The sequence below is a fragment of the Marmota monax genome, unplaced genomic scaffold (assembly GCF_021218885.2).
Source record: "Marmota monax isolate L192 unplaced genomic scaffold, Marmota_monax_Labrador192_F-V1.1 WCK01_AAM20220418_F8-fsc00015, whole genome shotgun sequence".
Taxonomy (NCBI): domain Eukaryota; kingdom Metazoa; phylum Chordata; class Mammalia; order Rodentia; family Sciuridae; genus Marmota; species Marmota monax.
The window spans coordinates 13,013,746-13,034,766 of record NW_026692194.1 but is presented as its reverse complement, the minus strand read 5'-3'; the positions used below and the strand labels follow the sequence as shown (position 1 = coordinate 13,034,766).

Genomic DNA, 21,021 nt, shown 5'->3' with positions numbered 1-21,021 from the left:
TGTGTTGTCAAGGTCATTCTCTTTGCAGTTGATCCTATGCTTCTCTGCAATATCTTCATGTTATCTCTTAACTTTTTGTTTTGTTTTCCTAGTTAGACTTTTAGTTCACTGAGTTCAAGAGATCTTATCTTAGAATAGAGTTCTGTGTATAGTATGTACTTTGTAATGTCGAGGTTTATTTTAATACAATTTCCAATTAGTCAGCTTTAAATAGCCATATTCCCAGTCATGGGGATATGTTTGTAAGATGATTGCTTTTATATCTCCCTTGATTTCTTCTCAGCTTCCATTCTTATAATTCCTTTGCTGTTTTAACCCAAGCCTACACCTAACTTCATCTGTGCAAAAGCAAAACTTGCACATGATTGCCATCTCTTACTTAGAACAGGGATTTTCTTAGCACAGTTAAAGAGGAACTTGATATAATATATTCTTGTGTTATACTTACAGGTTTAGACTACTTGAAAAGTAAAAGACTTGAGTTACATATAAATTCAGTCTTTGAGAGAATAATGCATTAGAGTCAACTGACATTACTCTCTGTTTCTCCCTCACTTTTTTCCCAGGATGCTTCATACCTTTAGGCCTTCCTTTGTCCCTGGCTCTGGTTTCTTTGATAGCCAGAACTGTGGCTTGTGGTGAACGTGCTTGTGTTTAGCACTCTTTGCGCAGGGTATTGCAGGAAGATGCTGCCCAATAGTTTCCATAGCACAATACCTGTCCATTCATCAAAGCTCTTGCTGTGTTCTGTAACTTGATTCATGCTAACATAGTGTTCATTTTTTCAGGTGTAACACATTCTTCAAAATAAATAAATATTGAAACATTACAACTTTCCAATATCAATAATGGTCATTCCCTAAAAAGAAAAGTAGTAGATGATATGCTTCTAGAGAGGATGATTATAATAAACAGGATATCCACAGCATTTTGGCCTAACCATAAATCAACTATGCTTCTCTGTTCTAAATATCCCCCCTTTTAAAGACACTTTCTGAAAATTTCAAGTTTTCTTTTATCAGAAACTAGATAACAAAGAACAGCGAATCTTGGCACTTTGAAGAGAAGGTATAGCTGCACATCCCTTTATGTGACTGAAGAATGGAAAAGATAGAGCAATACCGAAGAGCACCCCAGCATGTGGCAGCCCTACCAATGCAGTCTGGTGGTACTCATTCAGCCTCTGGCTTTGCTGGAGATAACTGATGGGTTTCACTTCCCTGACAGTTGATATATGAGGTCCTAGTGAGCTTTGAGGAAGTATAAATTGCTTTCCTGATACACAACAGTGTTATTGCAGGTGTACCTGAAAAATTGTTTTCTGGAAAGAGTACCAATACTGTAATGTCACTTACACTTCTCTCTCCTTCAGGGATCAGAAACTGATGTAAATGTTGTCATTCATTTGAGGATGGGTTTCTGATCTGCCTCTTGGTAGTCCTCATTGACCAATAGTTGGCTAGTTTATCTCTGGGTTTGTGGATTTAACTACAACCTGACTGGGTCTTTTAATACTGGGAATTACTTCTGGTTCCTAGGTTCTCAGATCTGCAGGGACATGTTGGTAGAATTTATGTTTCTGGGAAGTTTATTTTCAGAGCAGCATCAGGATCCTCCTTTCTAACTTCACCCTTCTTGGCCATGTGGAGTGCCTCACTATGTTCCTCCCACTGAGGGGAGAGACAGGCATAAGTTGACTTGATAATAGCCCCTGAAAAGAATTGAAATGGCATAGAGGACAGGAATGCCTACCGTCACACTGTCCCAGACCAGGGCTGCCCAATTCTCCCAGCCATGCTCCTGCTTCTCTGCTTTTTGGAATGAGTGAGTCTAAAAGCAGAGAATGTCCTGCTGCCATGGCGGATATGTAAACCATCAGTGTCAAAAAGCTTATAATGTGGGCAAACAGAATGATGAATGAATAACACCCTGACTCTGGCATCTTGGGAGTGCATCTGAGACACCATGAATACCCACTCCAATTGGTGCAAGCCCAGTGTTCTGTGTAAGATATTATCAGTACCCTGGCCTCTCCCTACTAGATGCCTGTAGCTCCTATCCCCTTCCCCAGTCGTGATCATCAAAAATATCTGTAGCCATTGCCAGATGTCCCAATGGAGAAGACTGTGAGGAGCTGAAATTGCCCCCATAGAGAATCTCTGGTCTAAGCAATCAGATCCGTATGAGCTTGTAAGGACTCCTTTCCACATCACCACAGCTGCTTCATGGTCATAGGATTGGAAGTTGGGCCTCTTCCCTCCGCTGCTTCCTCTACTGTCTCCTACAGCTCAGGAAGGCAACAGCAGCTTGAGCTTGGAAATCCTCCTCTGGGTTGCCTCACATTGCATATGCCAAGGCCCTTCTGTTTCTCTGCAGCTTCTGGCCTACCTCCCCCAGCCTTGCTGGGTGTGGGAGGTTGATATTGTGCCTTCCTAAGAAGGGTGGAAGGACCCTGGGAGCCTCATCCTCAACTGGGCCACAGGATAGATTTTCCCTTCTCTCTCCCTCCTCCTGCTTTAGAAGTGTTTGTCATTCACCAAGCCTTCTGTGAGAGGGCAGCTAGCTGGCCAGGCTTTGTGTGTCTCTGCTGACTGAGTTTCCTACCTCTGGTGTGTCATAAGGGTGTTGATCTGGTCCTGTTCCTGGGCAGAATCTTCATGCCTTTTCCAGTGTGGTGGTGTGAACCCGAGGAGCCGAGACCCTATAGTTTTTCTAGCATTCTCTTGCTTCTTAACCTGCAAGGCGAAGGAAGGGAAGGACGGGAATGCAGTGCTAGCTCTGTTTCTTTCATGTTCTTAGTTTCTTTTCCTCATCATCTTTCCTCTCTTCTTCCTAGAGTTTCTGGGTCCTCCTTGCACAGATCCTGGTCTGTTTAGTTTCAGCTCAGTCTCTGCTCTTACCTTTGACCCCTCTGTTTGCCTCTTCATGGGGGCAGGGTTGGGGTTGGGTGGTATGGTGCCGAGTGCTGAGGGAGTGTGTTTACTGGAGTCTGAAGCAAATCCTTGGAATTCTCTTATAAAAGAACCTGAAAAAAGCCAGGAATGATACTTTAATGTGACATTCACTCAAAGGAGTGACAGTTGACTGAGGAACACATTTTGTGCTTGTTTATTTAGAAATGCTGTAATCCAAACGGGTTTTCGTTTTGATCTTGCTCCTTTGATAGGCTGGGTGCGGCAGTGACTTTGAGCCCCAAACCCTTCATTAACAGCCTCAGATACCCATCAAGGGTTTTATTAAAGACATTTTCCAACCTAGTGTAGTACATAATGGATATTACAATTAAAATAAGAAATTAGTTGGCCGTAAATGCGTCTGAATGGGGAGTTACTTGCCTCCTGGGTGGAGACCATCTGTGAAATGTCCCTAGCAAAGGCTTAGGAAATCTTTGTTTTCATTCTACTCTGGACCTGTTCTTTCAAAGCAGCCAATCTAAACCCCCCAAAAATGCAGCTCCCCATGTCACTGAGGTGGTAAAGTTACCATCTCTCATGATTGTGCAGTTAATAATGAACATGCCTTCTCATGAACAGTTCTGTCTTGCTGCAACTGGGGCAGCTCCTTTCCTAGGCTGCAGTGAGCCCCTACTGCCCTTTTCTCACCCTCCCCATTTTGCCTATCTTGATCCTTTGTTTCTGGTTGGCCTTTGTCTCTGGGGAAAGGCCCCCTTTCCATCTAGAGGGACTGAACCTTTAGGGGAGAAGCTGGAACAACAGAAACTGTTGATTGCAGCATGTGGCCTGCTGTCTTGGCAAGTACCCCACTCGATTCCTCTGGCTTGCCTGCTAGGTTGACATTAGTAAGTATTCATCCACTGTTGTCTCTGCCTCACTGCCTCTCTCAGGTGGTGTTGCCGGAGCCCTCAGCAAAGCTTTCAGGCAGACCTTAGATACCAGACTGTTTGCTGACCCTGTGACCAGCCTGGCAACCCAGTACCCTCAGGCCCCTGGGCATATGCCCATCTAGTGAGAGTAGCTTTTTAGTTGTCACCCAATAATTTTGAAATACATAGGAATTGTTGAATTTTCCATTCCTTTTGTAGAGTCATGCGTAAACATCTCTGTGTTTGGGTTCACCCTAGGAGGAAAGCAGGATTTGGATTCAGGTGGAACTAGAAATAATAGCTACTCTAGTGGCAGGAAAGTAGAATAGTTCTGTAGCAAACAGGGAGGATGAATGGGTAAGTCTAGGAACACCCTCTGTGGATGTCTGTTGAAGTTCTTCAGCTGCCTCACTTAGAAAATTCTACAGAGGCAAGGAGTTTAGAAACCTATTTGCATGGGTTGTAAAGGTTCAGTTCTGGGCTTAAGTGTCTATAGTTTTTTTGTTTAATTTTGTTGTTTTGTTTTTCAGTACTAGGGATTGAACTCAGGGGCACTCGACTGCTGAGCCATATCCCCAGCCCTATTTTGTATTTTATTTAGAGACAGGGTCCCACTGAGTTGCTTAGTGCCTCAGCCTCCCAAGCCACTGGGATTATAGGCGTGTGCCACTGCTCCTGGCTGTTTTATGATTCAAACTGAAGAAAACTGGCATCTTCAATACTTGAAAAAGTTAATGTTATTCCTTTCCTAGATAACTTGAATACACAATTACGATACTTTTCAATAGATGGTTGAAGTTGGAAATTGGAACCCACTAGTTTGTAGAAGAGGACACTGGAGCCACCAAGATCTCACTGCGCCTTTCTTGAGGCCCTGGGCTCAGTCTCTGTTCTCCTCATGCTTGGCTGGATCTCTTTGTACTCCTTTCTTGTTGCCTGCCCCTTTCTCTCTTGTCCACAGAGCATGTGACTGAACCAGTGAAAGAAAGAACCATTGCCAATCAAGGTCATGAGTAAACTTGTCAGGTGTTGCCTAAGCCTTTGTACACAAGGAAGCAGTTTTTTTGCTGTTCCTGAGCTTCTATCCCACATTCTTTCACATGCTATGTGTTTCCCTATACTTACTGGGGGAATAGTAGCTTAACATGTCACTAGAAACTCTACCAGTCAAATATTACAGTATGGGCAGAACTTCAAATACACCCCCCACACACCCTTCATCATCTACTACATCCCAATGCCTTTTGAGCAGGGATGGGAGGAAAGGAATAAAAGATATTCTGCTGACAACATGCCTAGAGGCTCACGTGTTCAAGGATTGTCCAGTTTTTGTTTTCCCAGAGCGATGACTGCAGTTAAGACAGAGGTTCTGTTGAAGTTTGGTTTGGTTGACACTACTTTGGCTGGGCTTTGTGGCCCTGCTGGCATGTACCTGCTGGTACTGGTGCTGTGGTTGATGGTTAAAGTGAGCTGTCCTCTTGCAGATGAGCGTGAAGCCGTGCAAAAGAAGACCTTCACCAAGTGGGTCAACTCTCACCTTGCCCGAGTGTCCTGCCGGATCACAGACCTGTACACTGACCTTCGAGATGGACGGATGCTCATCAAGTTGCTGGAGGTCCTCTCTGGAGAAAGACTGGTAAGTGGAAATGGTAGTGTCTTGCACCATAGGTAAGAAAATATTATTGAAAACTCAAGTGTGGGTTTGTCTACTGTTGAATTCTACAATTAATGATATTTTTGTGAAAGAGAATTTTGTGTGTGAGGCAAATGCTTTGGGGAAAGCCCCAGTTTCACATTCTGAGTCTGGGTGACATTCCTGAACTACAATAAAGCAGCCTCATTCTGGTAATTTGTGAGTTGCTACCTTTGGTCAGAAAGATCCTGGCTGGTGTCCCTGTTAAACAAGGCACAGTGCTGGAAATTGAAGAGCCAGACTTGGATGTTGGCTTGAGGATGAATCTGCATCCTACATGAGATCATGGAATGATTTCTAAATTTGTATCTTATTGATTCTCTGGAAAATCTGAGCTTTCATTTCAAGGTGGCAAGAATTGAATTCAGTGGCTTCTGATGTTTGTTTTCTTCCCTGTACCCTTTTTATTCTGGGGGTAGAGGGAAAGCTGGTATTTTGTCTCTTTGGGAACAGAGTATCTGATGAATTCACCCTGCCATTTAGGGCAGGGAAGTTACCAGCCTGCAGTATAAACTGTCATCATTCTGTTTCCCAGAGTGGCTGCAGCCCTTGCTGATGTGACTTTTATTTATACACCTTAAACCAGAGAAACTTAATCCAGTCTCTGTGACTGACCTGACAGGTTTTGTCTCGCCTTAGTTTGAAAATAGATGCCATATTTTATACCAGAGCACATGTAGTTCCATAGGTAGTGGTGCCGCTGAGCCAAGAGCTGACGCCCAGGGATAGGGCCCCACATCTGCACTGACATCACCAGGAAAATATGATGCTGGTGGTTGGCAGGGCTGCCAGAAAGCCTTATTTTTAATTTGATCTCCACCCCGTAACTTGACATCTACAGCAGGTCTTTCTGTAGACAGACCTGTGCACCTCTGACCACAGGCAAGGGGCCATGATTGTACCTTGCCCTATTATTAGCCCACTGACAGAATTGTGTTTGAGCTGGAGTAAAAATGGAGCCAACGTTTTCTCTCACTGCCTCTCTGTTCAAAAACAGGGACTTTACAAGATAGTGAAGTCCCATCTCATCTAAACTGAGTTCTGTCCCTTCTGTTTGTTATCTGAACATGTAAATGCTACTGCCTCAATTTCTGTGAGGCTATAGGTCAAACTAGACAAGTAAAGAAACCCCCACTCAAAACCATGATGGTTACAAAAGAAGGTGGTTTGAGATGTGGGCGTCGGGCCCGCAGGGGGAGGGCAGACAGGCCAGTCATTTATTGCATTTTGATTTGTTTTCTTGAAGTGAAACTTGTTTGAGAGCGTAGGCTAAAATTACCATGATTTGTGGCTTACAAAAATACAATTTTTTTAAACCAGACTTTTTTCCCCGCCTCTCAACTTTTTTTTTTTGCCTGTTAATGTTTAACCTAACAAAACTGTTTATTCATTTTTATTTTTTAAAATATGTATTTTTTTAGTTGTAGTTGGACACAATACCTTTATTTTATTTATTTATTTTTATGTGGTGCTGAGGATCGAACCCAAGGTCTTACACGCGTGAGGTGAGCGCTCTGCCACTGAGTCACAACCCCAACCCTTATTATTATTATTTTTTAAATGTTTTAAAAGTAGCTAAAAACTCTTTAAAGAGCTGGGGTTGTGGCTCCATGGTAGAGTGCTTGCCTTGTGTGCATGGGATACTGGGTTTGACCTTCAGCTCCACATAAATAAATGTAAAATAAGGGTATTGTGTCTATCTACAACTAAAAAATTAAAAAACAAAACAACTCACTAAAGATTACATGGATAGGAATCAGTTTGGTTGTTTATTTTTGTTGCCAATATGTTCACATCTTCTAGGTAAGGAGTAAATTGTTCACCTTTGAAGGCCTGTAATTTTTTTATACCAAGAAGATTGTGTCCTTGATAAAGTCCATATAATAAACGGGATCGGGCCCATTGCCTTATATCCTGAACAGAGCAACAAAAATATTAGTAGGAAGGGAAAAACCAACCAGTGAACCATAATTCTTAGTTATGTGTGAATACCTTGTACTCCTCTTCTTTTGCCGTTAGAAATAAACTTGTAGACAGAGACATAGGAGACTAGGGATCATGACTTGGAGATAGTCACCATTTCCACCCTCTTAGGCAGTCAGTGTCAGAAAGTTTTAGCAGTGACATAGCACTTTGTAAAATTCTCAGTGCCTTAATTCATTTCTTATACTTAATCCACTTCTTATCCTCACAGCTAACCAGGACCATAGGTTGAGCAGTTATTCATATTCCAAAAGTAAGGATACCATAGAGCGAGATAATACTCTTTTTCATTTGGACTGGAGATTTTCAGACTCTTTGGCCTCAGGGTATTTAGTTATTGGAACTTTCTGAAACAGGCACAAACCGGACTCTGCCATTGGCTGTTGAGGCCAGTAGGCCTCAAATTAGGGACCCTCCCAGCAGGGAAGAGAACTCCCTGAGGGCTGCCCAAGGGATTCTTGCATATTCAGATTCCAAAACTGTTGAGGTGGTTAGAGCTTCCAGACCTAGATAAGTTAATGAACCACAGCTAATGGTGTCGGGTGTCATCAGATCATTCCATCAGAGTTGGGGTTTCTGCACCAGGGATCCCTGGTCACGTGAATATTTGCACTCCATCTGGAGCCCTGTCTCAGCTAGAGAGAGTTCTGTTCCCAGCACTGACCACCAGTTTGGAAGTAGATACAGATAAATGTTTTGAGAAACTAACGGATTATCCAAATTTACTTTATCATCAATAGATTCTTAAAATCCTTTATAAAGGAGGAAATAGAAGTGCGTGTATGGGTGTGCATGCATGTTTCTGAGTGAACTTGAAAGAAATGTTAGATGAATGATCCAGCAGATTTCACCCTAACTCCACCCTGGATTTTGGCCCAATAGAATTTGAGTTAAATTTAGCAAGTTTTAAGTAGGCATTTGTGTTATTAAGGAACTTGATTCTGATCCACTGTGGAAAAGAAATTCCCATCTTCATCCCTGGCCTGGGCAGGCTGTGTGTCCAGAGTGTGTTCTCATGCCCCGTGTGCTGACCTACCCTGTCTCAGGTATGTCAGCACATGGGGCAGTGAGAACACCATAGGACTGAGCTGTTGGTGATTGGGATCAAATTGACAAGAAAAAAAATTACTTTCCAGCATCTTACTCTGAAATCACTGTGGAGTATGACTCTGCATAAAGGTCCCACTTCAGAATTCTCTGAAAATATAGAGCCACCCTTTACTTCAACATCACATTGACACATAAAAGTATGAGCACAGAACCTGTGCTGGTCACTCTGTTATTGGACCTTGATCTCAGGGTCAGGAAAGAACAGGATTTGAGGGATGAAGTTTCACCCACAGCAGAACTGGTACTGGGAACAAGAGGGGCCCCTGACATAATATCCTCAGGCCTGCACTCAAAGGTCATAAAGTTAACCTGTGCCTGCACCTTCCCTTCCTGGGCCTTCACAACCAAGAATGATTCTAGGTAAGAGGGCCAGTTTTCTGCCTTGTTCCTGTCACACAGAACTCTTCCCTCAATCCCTGCTGTTGCCAATCAACAGATGCCTTGTTTTTTGCTGGTCTGTTGTTTCCTGATAGTCTGTCTTAATCCATTCATCAGTCTCTTTAAGAATTGAAAGCCAAAAAAAAAAAAAAGGATTTTTTTTTGGTATTAGGGATTGAACTCAGGGGCATTTGACTACTGAACCACATCCCAGCCCTGTTTTGCATTTTATTTAGAGAAGGTCTCACCGAGTTACTTAGTGCTTTGCTTTTGCTGAGGCTGGCTTTGACCCCATGAACCTGCTTCATAGTCCTAAACCACTGGGATTATATGCCTGGCAGTTTCTTGGTGGGGCGGGGGTGTTGTTGTTTGTTTTGTTTTGTTGGCAACCATTAATTCTAAAACAGGCTGAGCTAGCTAGGTGGAGAAGATAGATTTACCATGAGATTTGTTAAGCCTTAAATCCTATATTGAACCACTCTGAGCAAGTTTTTTCATAAAGCCCTGTTTATAGGTCACAGCAGCATGTATTATTTGTTGAAACAGGATTTTGTGGACTGCCCATAGAACCTGTTTAAATATCATTGAGAAATGGGAGAATTTACTTTTATTCCAAACAATCAGCCATGGAAGAACTTATTCACCCAATAAATTGGGGTCTAATTGTACAAATTGGGGTCTAATTATACAAATGTGAAATAATAGAGAGTTCTGTATGCTGGAGTAGCAAATGAATGATCTCAAAGCCCTAGGGTTTAGAAGGGGAAAGGAGCCTCTGAGTGAAGATGCCAAGAAACCTTAGTAGGGATGGTGAGGCTCAGCTGGCCCAGGAGAGGTTCAGGTGTAGATAGCCAGAGGCCATAGCATCTGCAGGATGCAGGTGATGGGTGCTGCAGGTGGGCGAGCTTCCTGGCTAAACTGGAGTTCCTTTTCTGAAAGGAGTGGTGATGATAACATCATCACATCATCAGTATGTCTAATTTTTAGGATTTACAGAATACTGCACACGTGTTATTTATATTTAGTTCTTAAGAGTCTAATGAAGTGGACAGCCTGTATTACCTCTGCTTTATAGACAGTACTAACAGAGTTACAGTAACTTGCCTAGGGCCAGTGTTGCTGTACTTCATGTAACTTGGACTGCGGCCCACCCTGTCTGTCGTACCCTCCTTTCCCACTGAGTTCTTAGTAGTGGATCCTGCCAGGGAAGAGACAGATAAGAAGTAATGGGACTCACTATGGTATTCCCTGAATTGTTTTGTTTTTTCAGTACTGGGAATTAATTTACCAATGAACTACATTGCTAACCCTTTTTACTTTTTTATTTTGAGACAGGAACTAACCAGGTTATCCAGGCTGGCCTCGAACTTGCAGTCCTCCCAAGTGACTGAGGTTACAGGTGTGCCCTCCCACATCTCGCATCGCTAATTAGTTTTAATTGGACAAAAGTCATTAATACTCTTCTGAAAGCTCAAAGTTTGATGTGTAGGGAGAAAGTTGGAGACTAGTGTAAAATGAGTTTGGCTTTATTACCTATTAGAGGAAATTTTAGAATTAGTACCTCCCATTCTACCCTGTGTGACAATAGAGAGGCATATGTGTGTATCTGTGTCTCTGCAGTAAAAATTCACTTTTGATTGAAGATAGAAACATAAGGGGCTGGGGATGTGGCTCAAGTGTTAGCGCGCTCGCCTGGCACGCATGCGGCCCGGGTTCGATCCTCAGCACCACATACAAAACAAAGATGTTGTGTCCACTGAAAACTGAAAAATAAATATAAAAAAAAAAATTCTCTCTCTCTCTCTCTGTTTAAAAAAAAGATAGAAACATAAGCAAAGTTTGGTCAAACAGGTATCCTGAGTCCAGTTGGTGACTTTCCTTACTACTTCACCTGAACAGGATCAGCAAGTCCTTTAGAATTCATCTTGCATGATGATCAATCTTATACCCCACAGTACCTAACTTGTGTTTTACTGCAGGAAGTAACTACTTTGTTGACATTGTAACCCTAAGTGGCCATCAAGGCCAAGCAGCAGTGTGTGGCACTTAGAGGCCCAGAGGAGTCTTACTTCCCAGAGCTGGGGCTCTGTCCAGCACTGCAGAATTGTCTTTCCAGGTGGCTTCAGGGTTCCTGTGGCTGCCTGTGGAGAAAGAATGGCAGTTACTAAGGTGGGACATGGCAGCCTACCTCCCAGGGACCCCCCCAAAGCACCTTGCCAAGAACTGTCATTGGTGTGTTCATTTTATTCAAAAAGGAGGCCTGCTTGGCTCTAGAAAGTCTTTGTCTTCTCTTTTCCATCTTTGGGAATATATTCCATATCTCTGCAAATCCTGAAGCCTTGCAGAGTATAAATGACACAGACTCAAGGCTGCACAGTCAGTTGGGCTGTCCAGGCAGAGCCAAGGGCCTGGGAAGGGACCAGGCAGGGAATTTGCCCAAGGCCACACTGTCTCAGGTAGGGCTTGGACTGGCTGCTATAGTGAGCAATTAGGATTATATTTTCAGACCATAGAGACTTCTCCCTTAGACTAATAAAACAGATGGATCATGGATCTGGGACAAAGTTATGGTTGGTGTGCTAGTTTTTCATTATTGTGCCCCAAAGTACCTGACAACAGCAACTTAGAGGAGAAAATGTTTGTTTGGGGCTCACAGTTTCAGTCTATGGTCAGCCAATTCCATTGCTCTGAGCCTGAGGTGAGGCAGAGCATCTAAGTGGAGGAAAGCTGCTGAGCTCATGGCAGCCACAAAACTGAGGTTGGGGGCAGGGGTGCTGCACACTCAACAGAAGGAACCAGAGACAAAATATAGTCCACGAGTAGGCTCCCAGTGACCTATTTCCCTCAGCCACACCCTACCTGCCTACATTTAACAACCAGTGCAGTAATCCTTTGAAATTATTAGTCCATTAAATGGATTAATCCAACGATCAGATTACAGCTTTCATAATCTAATCATTTCACCTCTTAGCATTCCTGCTTCAGTTCATACATGATCTTTTCTGGAGGAAACATCTCAGAACTAAACCATAGCAATTGGTAAAGATTTGGAACAAGAGGCCTTGGGGAAGGGCAAAAACAGAAAAAGCACCTGTGAAAAAACACAGGATTTAGTGGTATATGAGGCAAAGGAAATCTTGCTAAAATGATTTAAGAGAAGGTCAGTAAAAATAAGTATTTTCTGCCTGCAGAGCCCCCCTGGAGTCCTGGACCCACCAGCCTTGTCTTGATCCTTTGGGTGAAAGAAAGGCTGTTGAGACTGTTCCATCAGAAACAACACAGAACAGAAATGGAAGTGTTGCCTTGGGAACAGGCCCATATCACACTAGAAATCCGATGATAATTAGTGGAAGCAAGAGGAGACACTCCTTTCCTTGGCAGAATTAGCTACTCTGGGGGTGGGGCTTCAGAAAGTGTTTGTAACTGAGAGATGCACCCTCCCCCAACCCCCTCCATTGTGTTTAGTTTTCACCATTGTTATCTCTTCCTTTTGAGAAGATCAGGTTTAGTAATATAAAAATAGCTCCTAAAAGAAAACTATTCACCAGATGGGAACCAAGTCTCTTCCTTCCTTTCTCTGGAGAAATGTGTACCTCTCTTCCTTGTATTCTATATTCTGGGTTCTTGGTGTAGCCTAAAAAGAATGACCTTTAGAGTCCTGGTTTGCCATATACTGACAGATAATGTCATCTTTCTGAGCCATTATGCCCTGTTCTGTAAAATGACAAGAATAATAATTACAATAAATCAGGATGTTTTGAGGATTAACTGTGATCACGGCTATAAACCACCTAACAGAGAGAGGTGAACACACAACAGTTGCTCAGTAAGTGGCAGCTAAGAATTTTTAGATCATGGAAGCTATTTCGTTTACCAACATGTTTCCGTGTATAGCTCTGGAAAATCATCATTTTCTCTTGAAATTCATTTCTTATAATACTTCCTGACCTTGCCCCCAAGTATTGTGCTTTAAGACATTGAGAAGTCCTCTCTGAAGCAAATAAATCACAGACAATGTAGTTGGCATACTTGAGCTTTAGGTTTTTTATGGGTGGAGACTGCAGATTGAATCCAGGGTTTTGAAAATGCTAGGTAAGAGCTCTACCACTGAGCTACATGCTTGATCTTTTACTTTGAGACAGTTTCGCCAAGTTGCCCAAGTGCCGCAGTCTGGCTGGGCACAATCAGGAGCCACTTGTCAAAAGAAACTAACTTTATTTTTAGAACCACACACGCCAAACAAAACAGCCTCTCAGGAAAAACCCTCAGAGCCTCAACTGCCACCACCGGCTTTCCACAAGCCTCTCTCTCCCACACAAGCTTCTCTCCCCCTCCCACAATCCTCCTGCTCTTGAGGCCGATTGGCTGGGTCACGTGGGCGGAGCCAAAAAAGTCCCCCAATGAGCAGCTCCGTGGTCTGAAAGGGCAGGGAAACAGCCCAATGAGCATCACCGCAGAGGAGCCAATCAGCTAGATGTTGCTGGGGCCGAGGAGCCAATCAGCTAGATGTTGCTGGGGCCGCTGTGAGTCAATCATCAGCCAGCAGCTGGAAGTTTGCTGGCAGCTGGAAGTTTGCTGGGGCCCCTTTGGCTGTGGCTCTCAACATCTCCCCCTCTCTGTTTAAACAACAAGCATGTGGCTTAGGGACCGTGCCTGTTAGGCAGTCCAATTCAACATATGGTCCTTACCCGTCATCGGATGAACTGACCTCTAGGCGTCAGCCTCCTGTCTTAGGTTGGTACCACTGCAATTGGATCATACCCGTCACTGACTACCGGTCCAGCATACAGCCATACTTGTGGATAGGCCTTTGCACCTGTGGGGGGGTGAGGTTCTTTGCCTCACCTCTGTTGGCCCCCAAATTTTAGACCATCACTAGTAGAGGAGGATGCAAAATGCCATGACATTAAGCCAATTGAGGGCTCCTTTGAAAAATTGTACCACCGGTGACACCATCAGCAAAAATACTCCAGCACTACCACAATTCGCTGTACCAACAGATAGTTCACAATGCATACAGGTGAGCTCACAATGTGTCCAGGCAAGTTCTGCAAGCAGTTCAGTGATGGCTATTGTAGAAGCTGTAGATTGGTTTTATCTTTGACTTCACCAGCACTGGGATGAAGATAGGAATTCTGGCAATAATGGCTAAAGAAAAAATTATGTAACATTACAGAAGGCACTAAAAGAAAACAATTTTTTTAACAATTTACATTATCTTTAAGAGAATTATTAAATATAATGAAAAGGAAAGGTGAAAGTAAACAAACAGATCTGTTAACCTTCTTTTTTGTTTACATATTAAAACAATCCTCAACAGTTGTTTACCCAATTTAAATTAAACCATATAAATCACGTGAAAAAAAAATATTTGGATCCATTTTATCATGAGCGCTCATCTTATATGATATATGGACATACGTACATTCAAACATATAACACAAAACACAAGTGTGCACACATAATAGAATACATACAACACATAACATTATAGTAAAGGCCTTATAACTTTTTACAGGTGAAATCTCCATTGCAATGTTTAAAAACTCTATAGTCAAAAAATAGAACTGATCAGCAAAACATTAACCTAGGTCTGTATGAGCTCAGAAAACAAAATAGAACTTCATGATATGGCAAAGGGCAATAATAAAATAGATATTGAAAAAAGCATCCTGGTTCTGTTGCAGATGTAAGAATAGCCAAACTGGAGTTTTGGATATCAGTTGTTATGGATTTGAGCCAAATCATCTTCTTTTTGGTCTGTAGAAATCGCTTTAGTTAATCTTTCTGGAATCCAAATCGGCTGCTGTTCTCCCTGTGGAAACACACAAACAGACCCCCGACTCCAGACAATTACTGGGTCAGGACCTTTCCATTGTCCTGTTAGAATATCCTTCCAAAGTACCTTGGGCTTATGCACATTTTTTGGACACATATGCCTTTCCGCAGCACTAAGTCCTGATGAATCCAAATTTAAAAAGTTTAGAGTAAAAAGGGTTATTTTAAGTTTATCTTTGGGGAATATATACCCCTTCCCAATTCCTTCTTTTTGCTTTAATAAGTACATTTTAATAGTTTGATGAGCTCTTTCAACTATGCCTTGTCCCTGTGGATTGTATGGGATTCCTGTTATATGAGTAATGACAAATGTTGAGCAAAATTGTTTAAAAGAGGTAGAAGTATAACCAGGGGCATTATCTGTTTTTAACTGTTTTGGAACACCCACAGTGGCAAAATTTTGTAAGCAATGAGCTATAACATCTTTAGTTTTTTCTCCGGCATGAAGGGAGCCCATCAAAAATCCGGAAGAAGTATCAACTGTAACATGCAAATATTTTAATTTTCCAAATTCTGGCAAGTGTGTGACGTCCATCTGCCAAATATGGTTAGGTATCAATCCTCTAGGATTGACTCCAAGATTAACTTGTGGTAAAAAGGTCACACAATTTTGACATTGTTTTATTATTTGTCTAGCTTGTTCCTTAGTTATTTTAAAACGCTCTTGTAAAGTATTAGCATTGACATGGAACTTTTTATGAAAATTTGTAGCTTCTTCTAGTGTAGAGAAAATATGTATGTCATGTGTAGTTTTATCTGCTAAATCATTGCCCAAACTAAGGGCTCCAGGCAATCCTGTATGTGCCCTGATATGTCCTATAAAGAATGGATCTTTTCTGTCCCAGATTAGACTTTGTATAGTGGAAAGCAAAGAGAAAACAGTAGAAGAAGGGGAAATCCTACCAGCATCTTCAAGAGATACTATAGCATTAACTACATACTGACTATCAGAAAATAAATTAAATACAGAATCTTTAAACATCACAAAAGCTTGTAAAACTGCATTAAGCTCTACCTTTTGAGCTGATTGTTTGGGTACTAAACATGTAAAAGTTTGATCAGGGGTAACTACTGCTGCTGTACCATTATTTGACCCATCAGTGAATATATTTGGAGCATTCATGATAGGTGTTTTTCTTGTCATTTTTGGAAAAATTACAGGATGCAATGACCAAAAAGACAATAAAGGATTAGATGGTAAGTGGTTATCAAATGAAACATTAGATTTGCACATGATTATTGCCCAAGTATTTAACTCATTATCTAACTCATCAATTTGATGCATAGTATATGGAGTAATAATTTTATTGGGAGAAATTCCAAACACTCCCTTTGCTGCTTTTATTCCTTTGAGTATTAATTGTCCTACAGCCTCAGGATACCTAGTAAGAATAGTGTTAGGAGAATAAGATAAATGTATCCATAATAATGGACCTTCTTGCCAAAATACTCCTGTAGGAATATTTTTTGTTGGTAGTACAATAAATAATAAAGGCAAACTTATATCAATTCTATCCAAATGCATATTTTCCATATATGTTTCAATGATTTTTAATGCCTTTCTTGCTTCAGGCGTTAACATTCGGGGTGAATTTGGATCTGATGGACCTTTTAGGATATCAAATAAAGGTCCCAACTCTCCTGTTGGTATACCTAAATAAGGCCTTATCCAATTTATGTCTCCTAATAACTTTTGAAAGTCATTAAGTGATTTGAGTTGATCTACTCGTATTTGAATTTTTGGTGGACGGACCATGGTTGAGGATAATAGAACTCCTAAATAATTAATTGGAAAATTTAATTGTACTTTATCTATTGCTATCTCTAGATTATAATTTTTTAATAAGTTTGTAAGTGTGGCATAACATTCTAGCAATGTGTTTTTATCTTTGTGTGCTAATAATACATCATCCATATAGTGAAATATTTGTAGTTCAGGATTTTGATTTCTAAGTGGCTGGATTACTTTGTTAACATAAATTTGACACATAGTTGGGCTGTTAGCCATCCCTTGAGGGAGTACTTTCCATTCATATCTCTGATCAGGACCTTCATGATTCAGTGCAGGGATAGTAAATGCAAAACGTGGACTATCCTCAGGATGAATTGGAATTGAAAAAAAACAATCTTTAATATCTATAACTAAAACATACCAGGTTTTTGGCAAAGCAGACAACTGAGGAATCCCTGATTGAGCAGGTCCCATAATAACCATCTCATTATTAATGGCTCTTAAATCTTGCAATAATCTCCATTTACCAGATTTCTTTTTGATGACAAAAATGGGAGTATTATGGGGAGATACAGAAGGTTGTATATGTCCTTCTGCTAATTGTTGTTTGACCAGGTCATGGGCTGCTTGTATCTTTTCTTTAGTCAGGGGCCACTGAGGAACCCATACTGGTCTTTCTGATTTCCAAGTAATTTTTATTGTCTCAGTGGCCCTTTCTGAAAATCCAACCCATGTCTGTCTCTCCCTTGATCTATTTGTATTGGTGCTGCTATACCTTGTTCTTGTTTTTCTAATCTTTTTCCTTTCCTAAAACCTTGTCTAGTCATAATAGTGGGTGCATTTTGGTTGATGTTATTTGTTAATGTCAAACCTAATTGATCTAGGACATCTCGTCCCCATAAATTTACGGGAAGATGATCCAATACATATGGCTGTATAGTTCCTTCACATCCTTCAGGATCCTTCCAATCTAATACCATTGCACTTCTATGGGGATTAGTTGCCACTCCTAGGCCTCGAAGCGTTTGAGTGGCTTGTTGTAATGGCCAATGTTTTGGCCATTCTTGACGAGAGATGATGCTAAGGTCTGCACCTGTATCCAGTAGCCCATTAAATTCATGTCCTTGAATATTTAGTTTTAGCATGGGGCGAGAATCTAAATTTAAAGAAAGCATAGCCCAATCTACACCTGTGGAGCCTAATCCCTTGGAACCTCTTTCTACAGTACGACTGGAAAATTTATCATGTAGGCTGGGTATTATTAGTAACTGTGCTATTCTATCTCCTGGTGAAATTACTGATATACCCTTTGGAGAACTGGCTATAATTTTTATTTCACCTTCATAATCGGGATCAATTACCCCAGGACTTATCATAAGTCCTTTTAGAGTAGAAGAGCTGCGTCCCAATAATAAGCCTACTGTTCCTTTGGGAAGAGGTCCTTTCACCCCTGTGGGAATGATTTGAACTCCCATCTCTGGAGTTAGTACTGCTCTGGCGGAGGCGCAGATGTCCAACCCTGCGCTCCCTCTGGTTTGTCTGATGAGGGATCTGATGGACAATGTGTCCTGGGCACTACCCTGATGGGGTTGCTGGGTTCCTCCAGTGCTCCGTATATTTGTGGTTTTGGGCCCCGGAGCATTGGGCCCCCCTGTCCATTTTTTGGCAATGGAGCCCGATGCCTTTCTCCACGATATCGTGGATAAACACCTGGTCCTTGTTCGTTTTTTGATAATGGAGTACCCTGTATGGTGGTTTGAGAACGGCATTCATTAGCCCAATGTCTCCCTCTACGGCATCGTGGGCAAATACCTGGTATTCTACTCCTTTGATACCTAGTTTTGTTAAACCCTCCTCCAATGGGGCAATTCCTTTTAAAATGTCCTGTTTGTTCACAATTGTAGCATGTTCTTGGCCTGGCATCTAAAGCCTGTTTTACTGCAGCTGCCACAATTTGCCCTTGTTCATTAATGTCTCTGGCATCTAAAGCCTGTTTTACTGCAGCTGCCACGACTTGCTCTTGTTCATTAATGTCTCTACATAATTTAATATATGTGTTTAAATCTTCATGTTTCCATGGTCTAATGATATCTCTGCACCAACGATTCGCTTGCTCATAAGCCAGGTGTTTTAGTAATGGCATTGCTTGTTCTGTATTCCCCAAAACTCTGGTAGCTGTTTGAATAAGCCTGTCTACAAATTCAGCATAAGGTTCATTAGCTCCTTGTATTACCTTAGATAATTGACCTTGTAAACCTCCATGTCCTTGTAAAGTCTTCCATGCCTTAATTGCATCTGCAGCAATTTGTGCATATACACCAGGATCATATGCAATTTGTTGCTGCTGATCCTCATAAGGTCCCTTTCCTAACAACATATCTAGATTTCTCTGAGGATAACCAGCTGCTGCATTTCGCCTAGCCATCTCCTTGCAAAATTCCTCATTGGCAACCTTCCATAACAGGTATTGTCCTCCATTTAGCACAGCTTTACACATATTAGCCCAATCTGCTGGCATCATGTTCAAGTTGTTAATGGATTCGACCATGCTTACAGTGAAGGGTGCTTGAGGACCATAGGTTGTTACAGCCTCTTTTAGCTGCTTCACTGTTTTGAAATTTAAAACTTGGTAAAATCGCTGCCCTCCTGCCTCAAATACAGGGCATGTTAATATTTGAGATCTTGTCTCAGGATCCCAACTATCAACTGCGGGGGTTGGGGGCCTCCCAGCATATGGAGGTGGCGCTGTTGGTTGGACACTTACGCCCTCTGGTGATAGAAAGGTGTTAGTAGCAGTCTCCTGTAGAGGTGGTGCTGTTGGTTGGACACTTACACCCTCTGGTGATAGAAAGGTGTTAGTAGCAGTCTCCTGTTGTAACTTTCCCCCTGATGGCTTTTTCTGTTTTACACTTTCTTTCTCTGTCTGACTAGCTTGAGAGGCCTTCTCTTTTACTTGAATCTTTTCCTCTGTCTGACTAACTTGAGAGACCTTCTCTTTTACTTGAATCATTATGTCTTCTCCTTCCTCTACCATTGTCTGAACTGAAGGCTTTGGACTAAGCAAACAAGATACGAATGTCCACAGTGGCAATGTGCCAACTGGCAGAGTCCCTGGGCTTTTCTTTTCTATTCTTTTTAAATCTTCACCATGATGGTTCCATTGTGATATATTTAACAACTCCTCCTTAAAAAGCCATGGGCTACATTTTTGTATTGTATCAACGTATGCCCTGACTGCTCTTGATTTTACTGGGATGCCTCCTTCCTCTAACAATTTACTTAACACTCTTTCAGTTTGTTTTTTACTAATTTCTGATCCCATATTTCTACTATAATACAACCCAACAAGATGACGCCAAACAAAACCGAGACAGAATGAAATAAAAAGGGAACAACAAAAAGTCATTATAGCCTTTCTATCCTCCTGACATGTACATCCGTCCTTTCTCCCTATCTGTTCCTCAGACGTAAATAGTTTTTCCTCAGATGTGAGCGGTTTTTCTTCCGTCTCACTCATCTCCAGGGACAGGCAACTTAAAACAAAAGTGAAGCAAAATAAAAGAGGAATCTTAAAATGGCTACCCATCCTCTCGCCCTGCCCTCAGGGGCGAGCAGTTTCACTTACCCTCAGTCGCTCCCCGTGCGAGCCACCAAATGCCGCAGTCTGGCTGGGCACAATCAGGAGCCACTTGTCAAAAGAAACTAACTTTATTTTTAGAACCACACATGCCAAACAAAACAGCCTCTCAGGAAAAACCCTCAGAGCCTCAACTGTCACCACCGGCTTTCCACAAGCCTCTCTCTCCCACACAAGCTTCTCTTTTTTTTTTTTAATTTTAATAAATTTTTATTAAAATTAATTTATATTTTAATAAAATATGTGTGACGAACTGTAGGCCCAGAGGAGATAGCGGGCCTGGCCCGGGCAGCTCTCGACTAGGTTTCGCGCCGCAGCTCCAAATAGTGGTCCTCTTGCAGCTTGTATTACAGACGTGCACCATCATGTCCAGCTTTGAGATTCTTGACCTGCCTTGTATTGTGTCACCAGTACTTCATCTGACCTTGCCATGTCTTATTTATTCTGTCATATGAGGGGGTTAATGTTGCACTGAAGATGAGTGAACTTCAATTATGAAATACAGGAAAGTGATTTAAATCATGAAGGTGGGGTAATAGGATGATAAAGCAAGCCTCCCAATAACTTTTATCACACAATACTTTGTCCAATTTGAATTCCTTACTGCTGTATGGCAGTAATAATAATATTTGTTTAAAATCTCTGTAAATCAGGCTTATTGGACTTCTCAATAAGCTTTGAATTACAGAGTTCTTGTACCGAAGCCCAAGGGTCAATATTTCTGTATTTTTACATCCTGTTCCCATCTGCATCTTACCCCTCCATTGGGATACTGCTCCTAAAAGAAAACCACACTTTCTCTATCACCTAATCTTTCTCTCCACTCT

At 41.7% G+C, this 21,021-nt stretch overlaps 1 protein-coding gene across 3 annotated transcripts in view; it reads left to right on the top strand.

Annotated features, from left to right (window-relative positions):
• Sptbn1 (spectrin beta, non-erythrocytic 1) overlaps positions 1 to 21,021 on the top strand; it is a 198,349-nt gene that overhangs the window by 116,655 nt on the left and 60,673 nt on the right. For all 3 annotated transcript variants that reach the window (XM_046423981.2, XM_058573111.1, XM_046423990.2), the window contains one exon: positions 5,308 to 5,459. In XM_046423981.2, the coding sequence (XP_046279937.1) occupies positions 5,308 to 5,459 (152 nt within the window). The remainder of the gene's footprint in view (positions 1 to 5,307; positions 5,460 to 21,021) is intronic.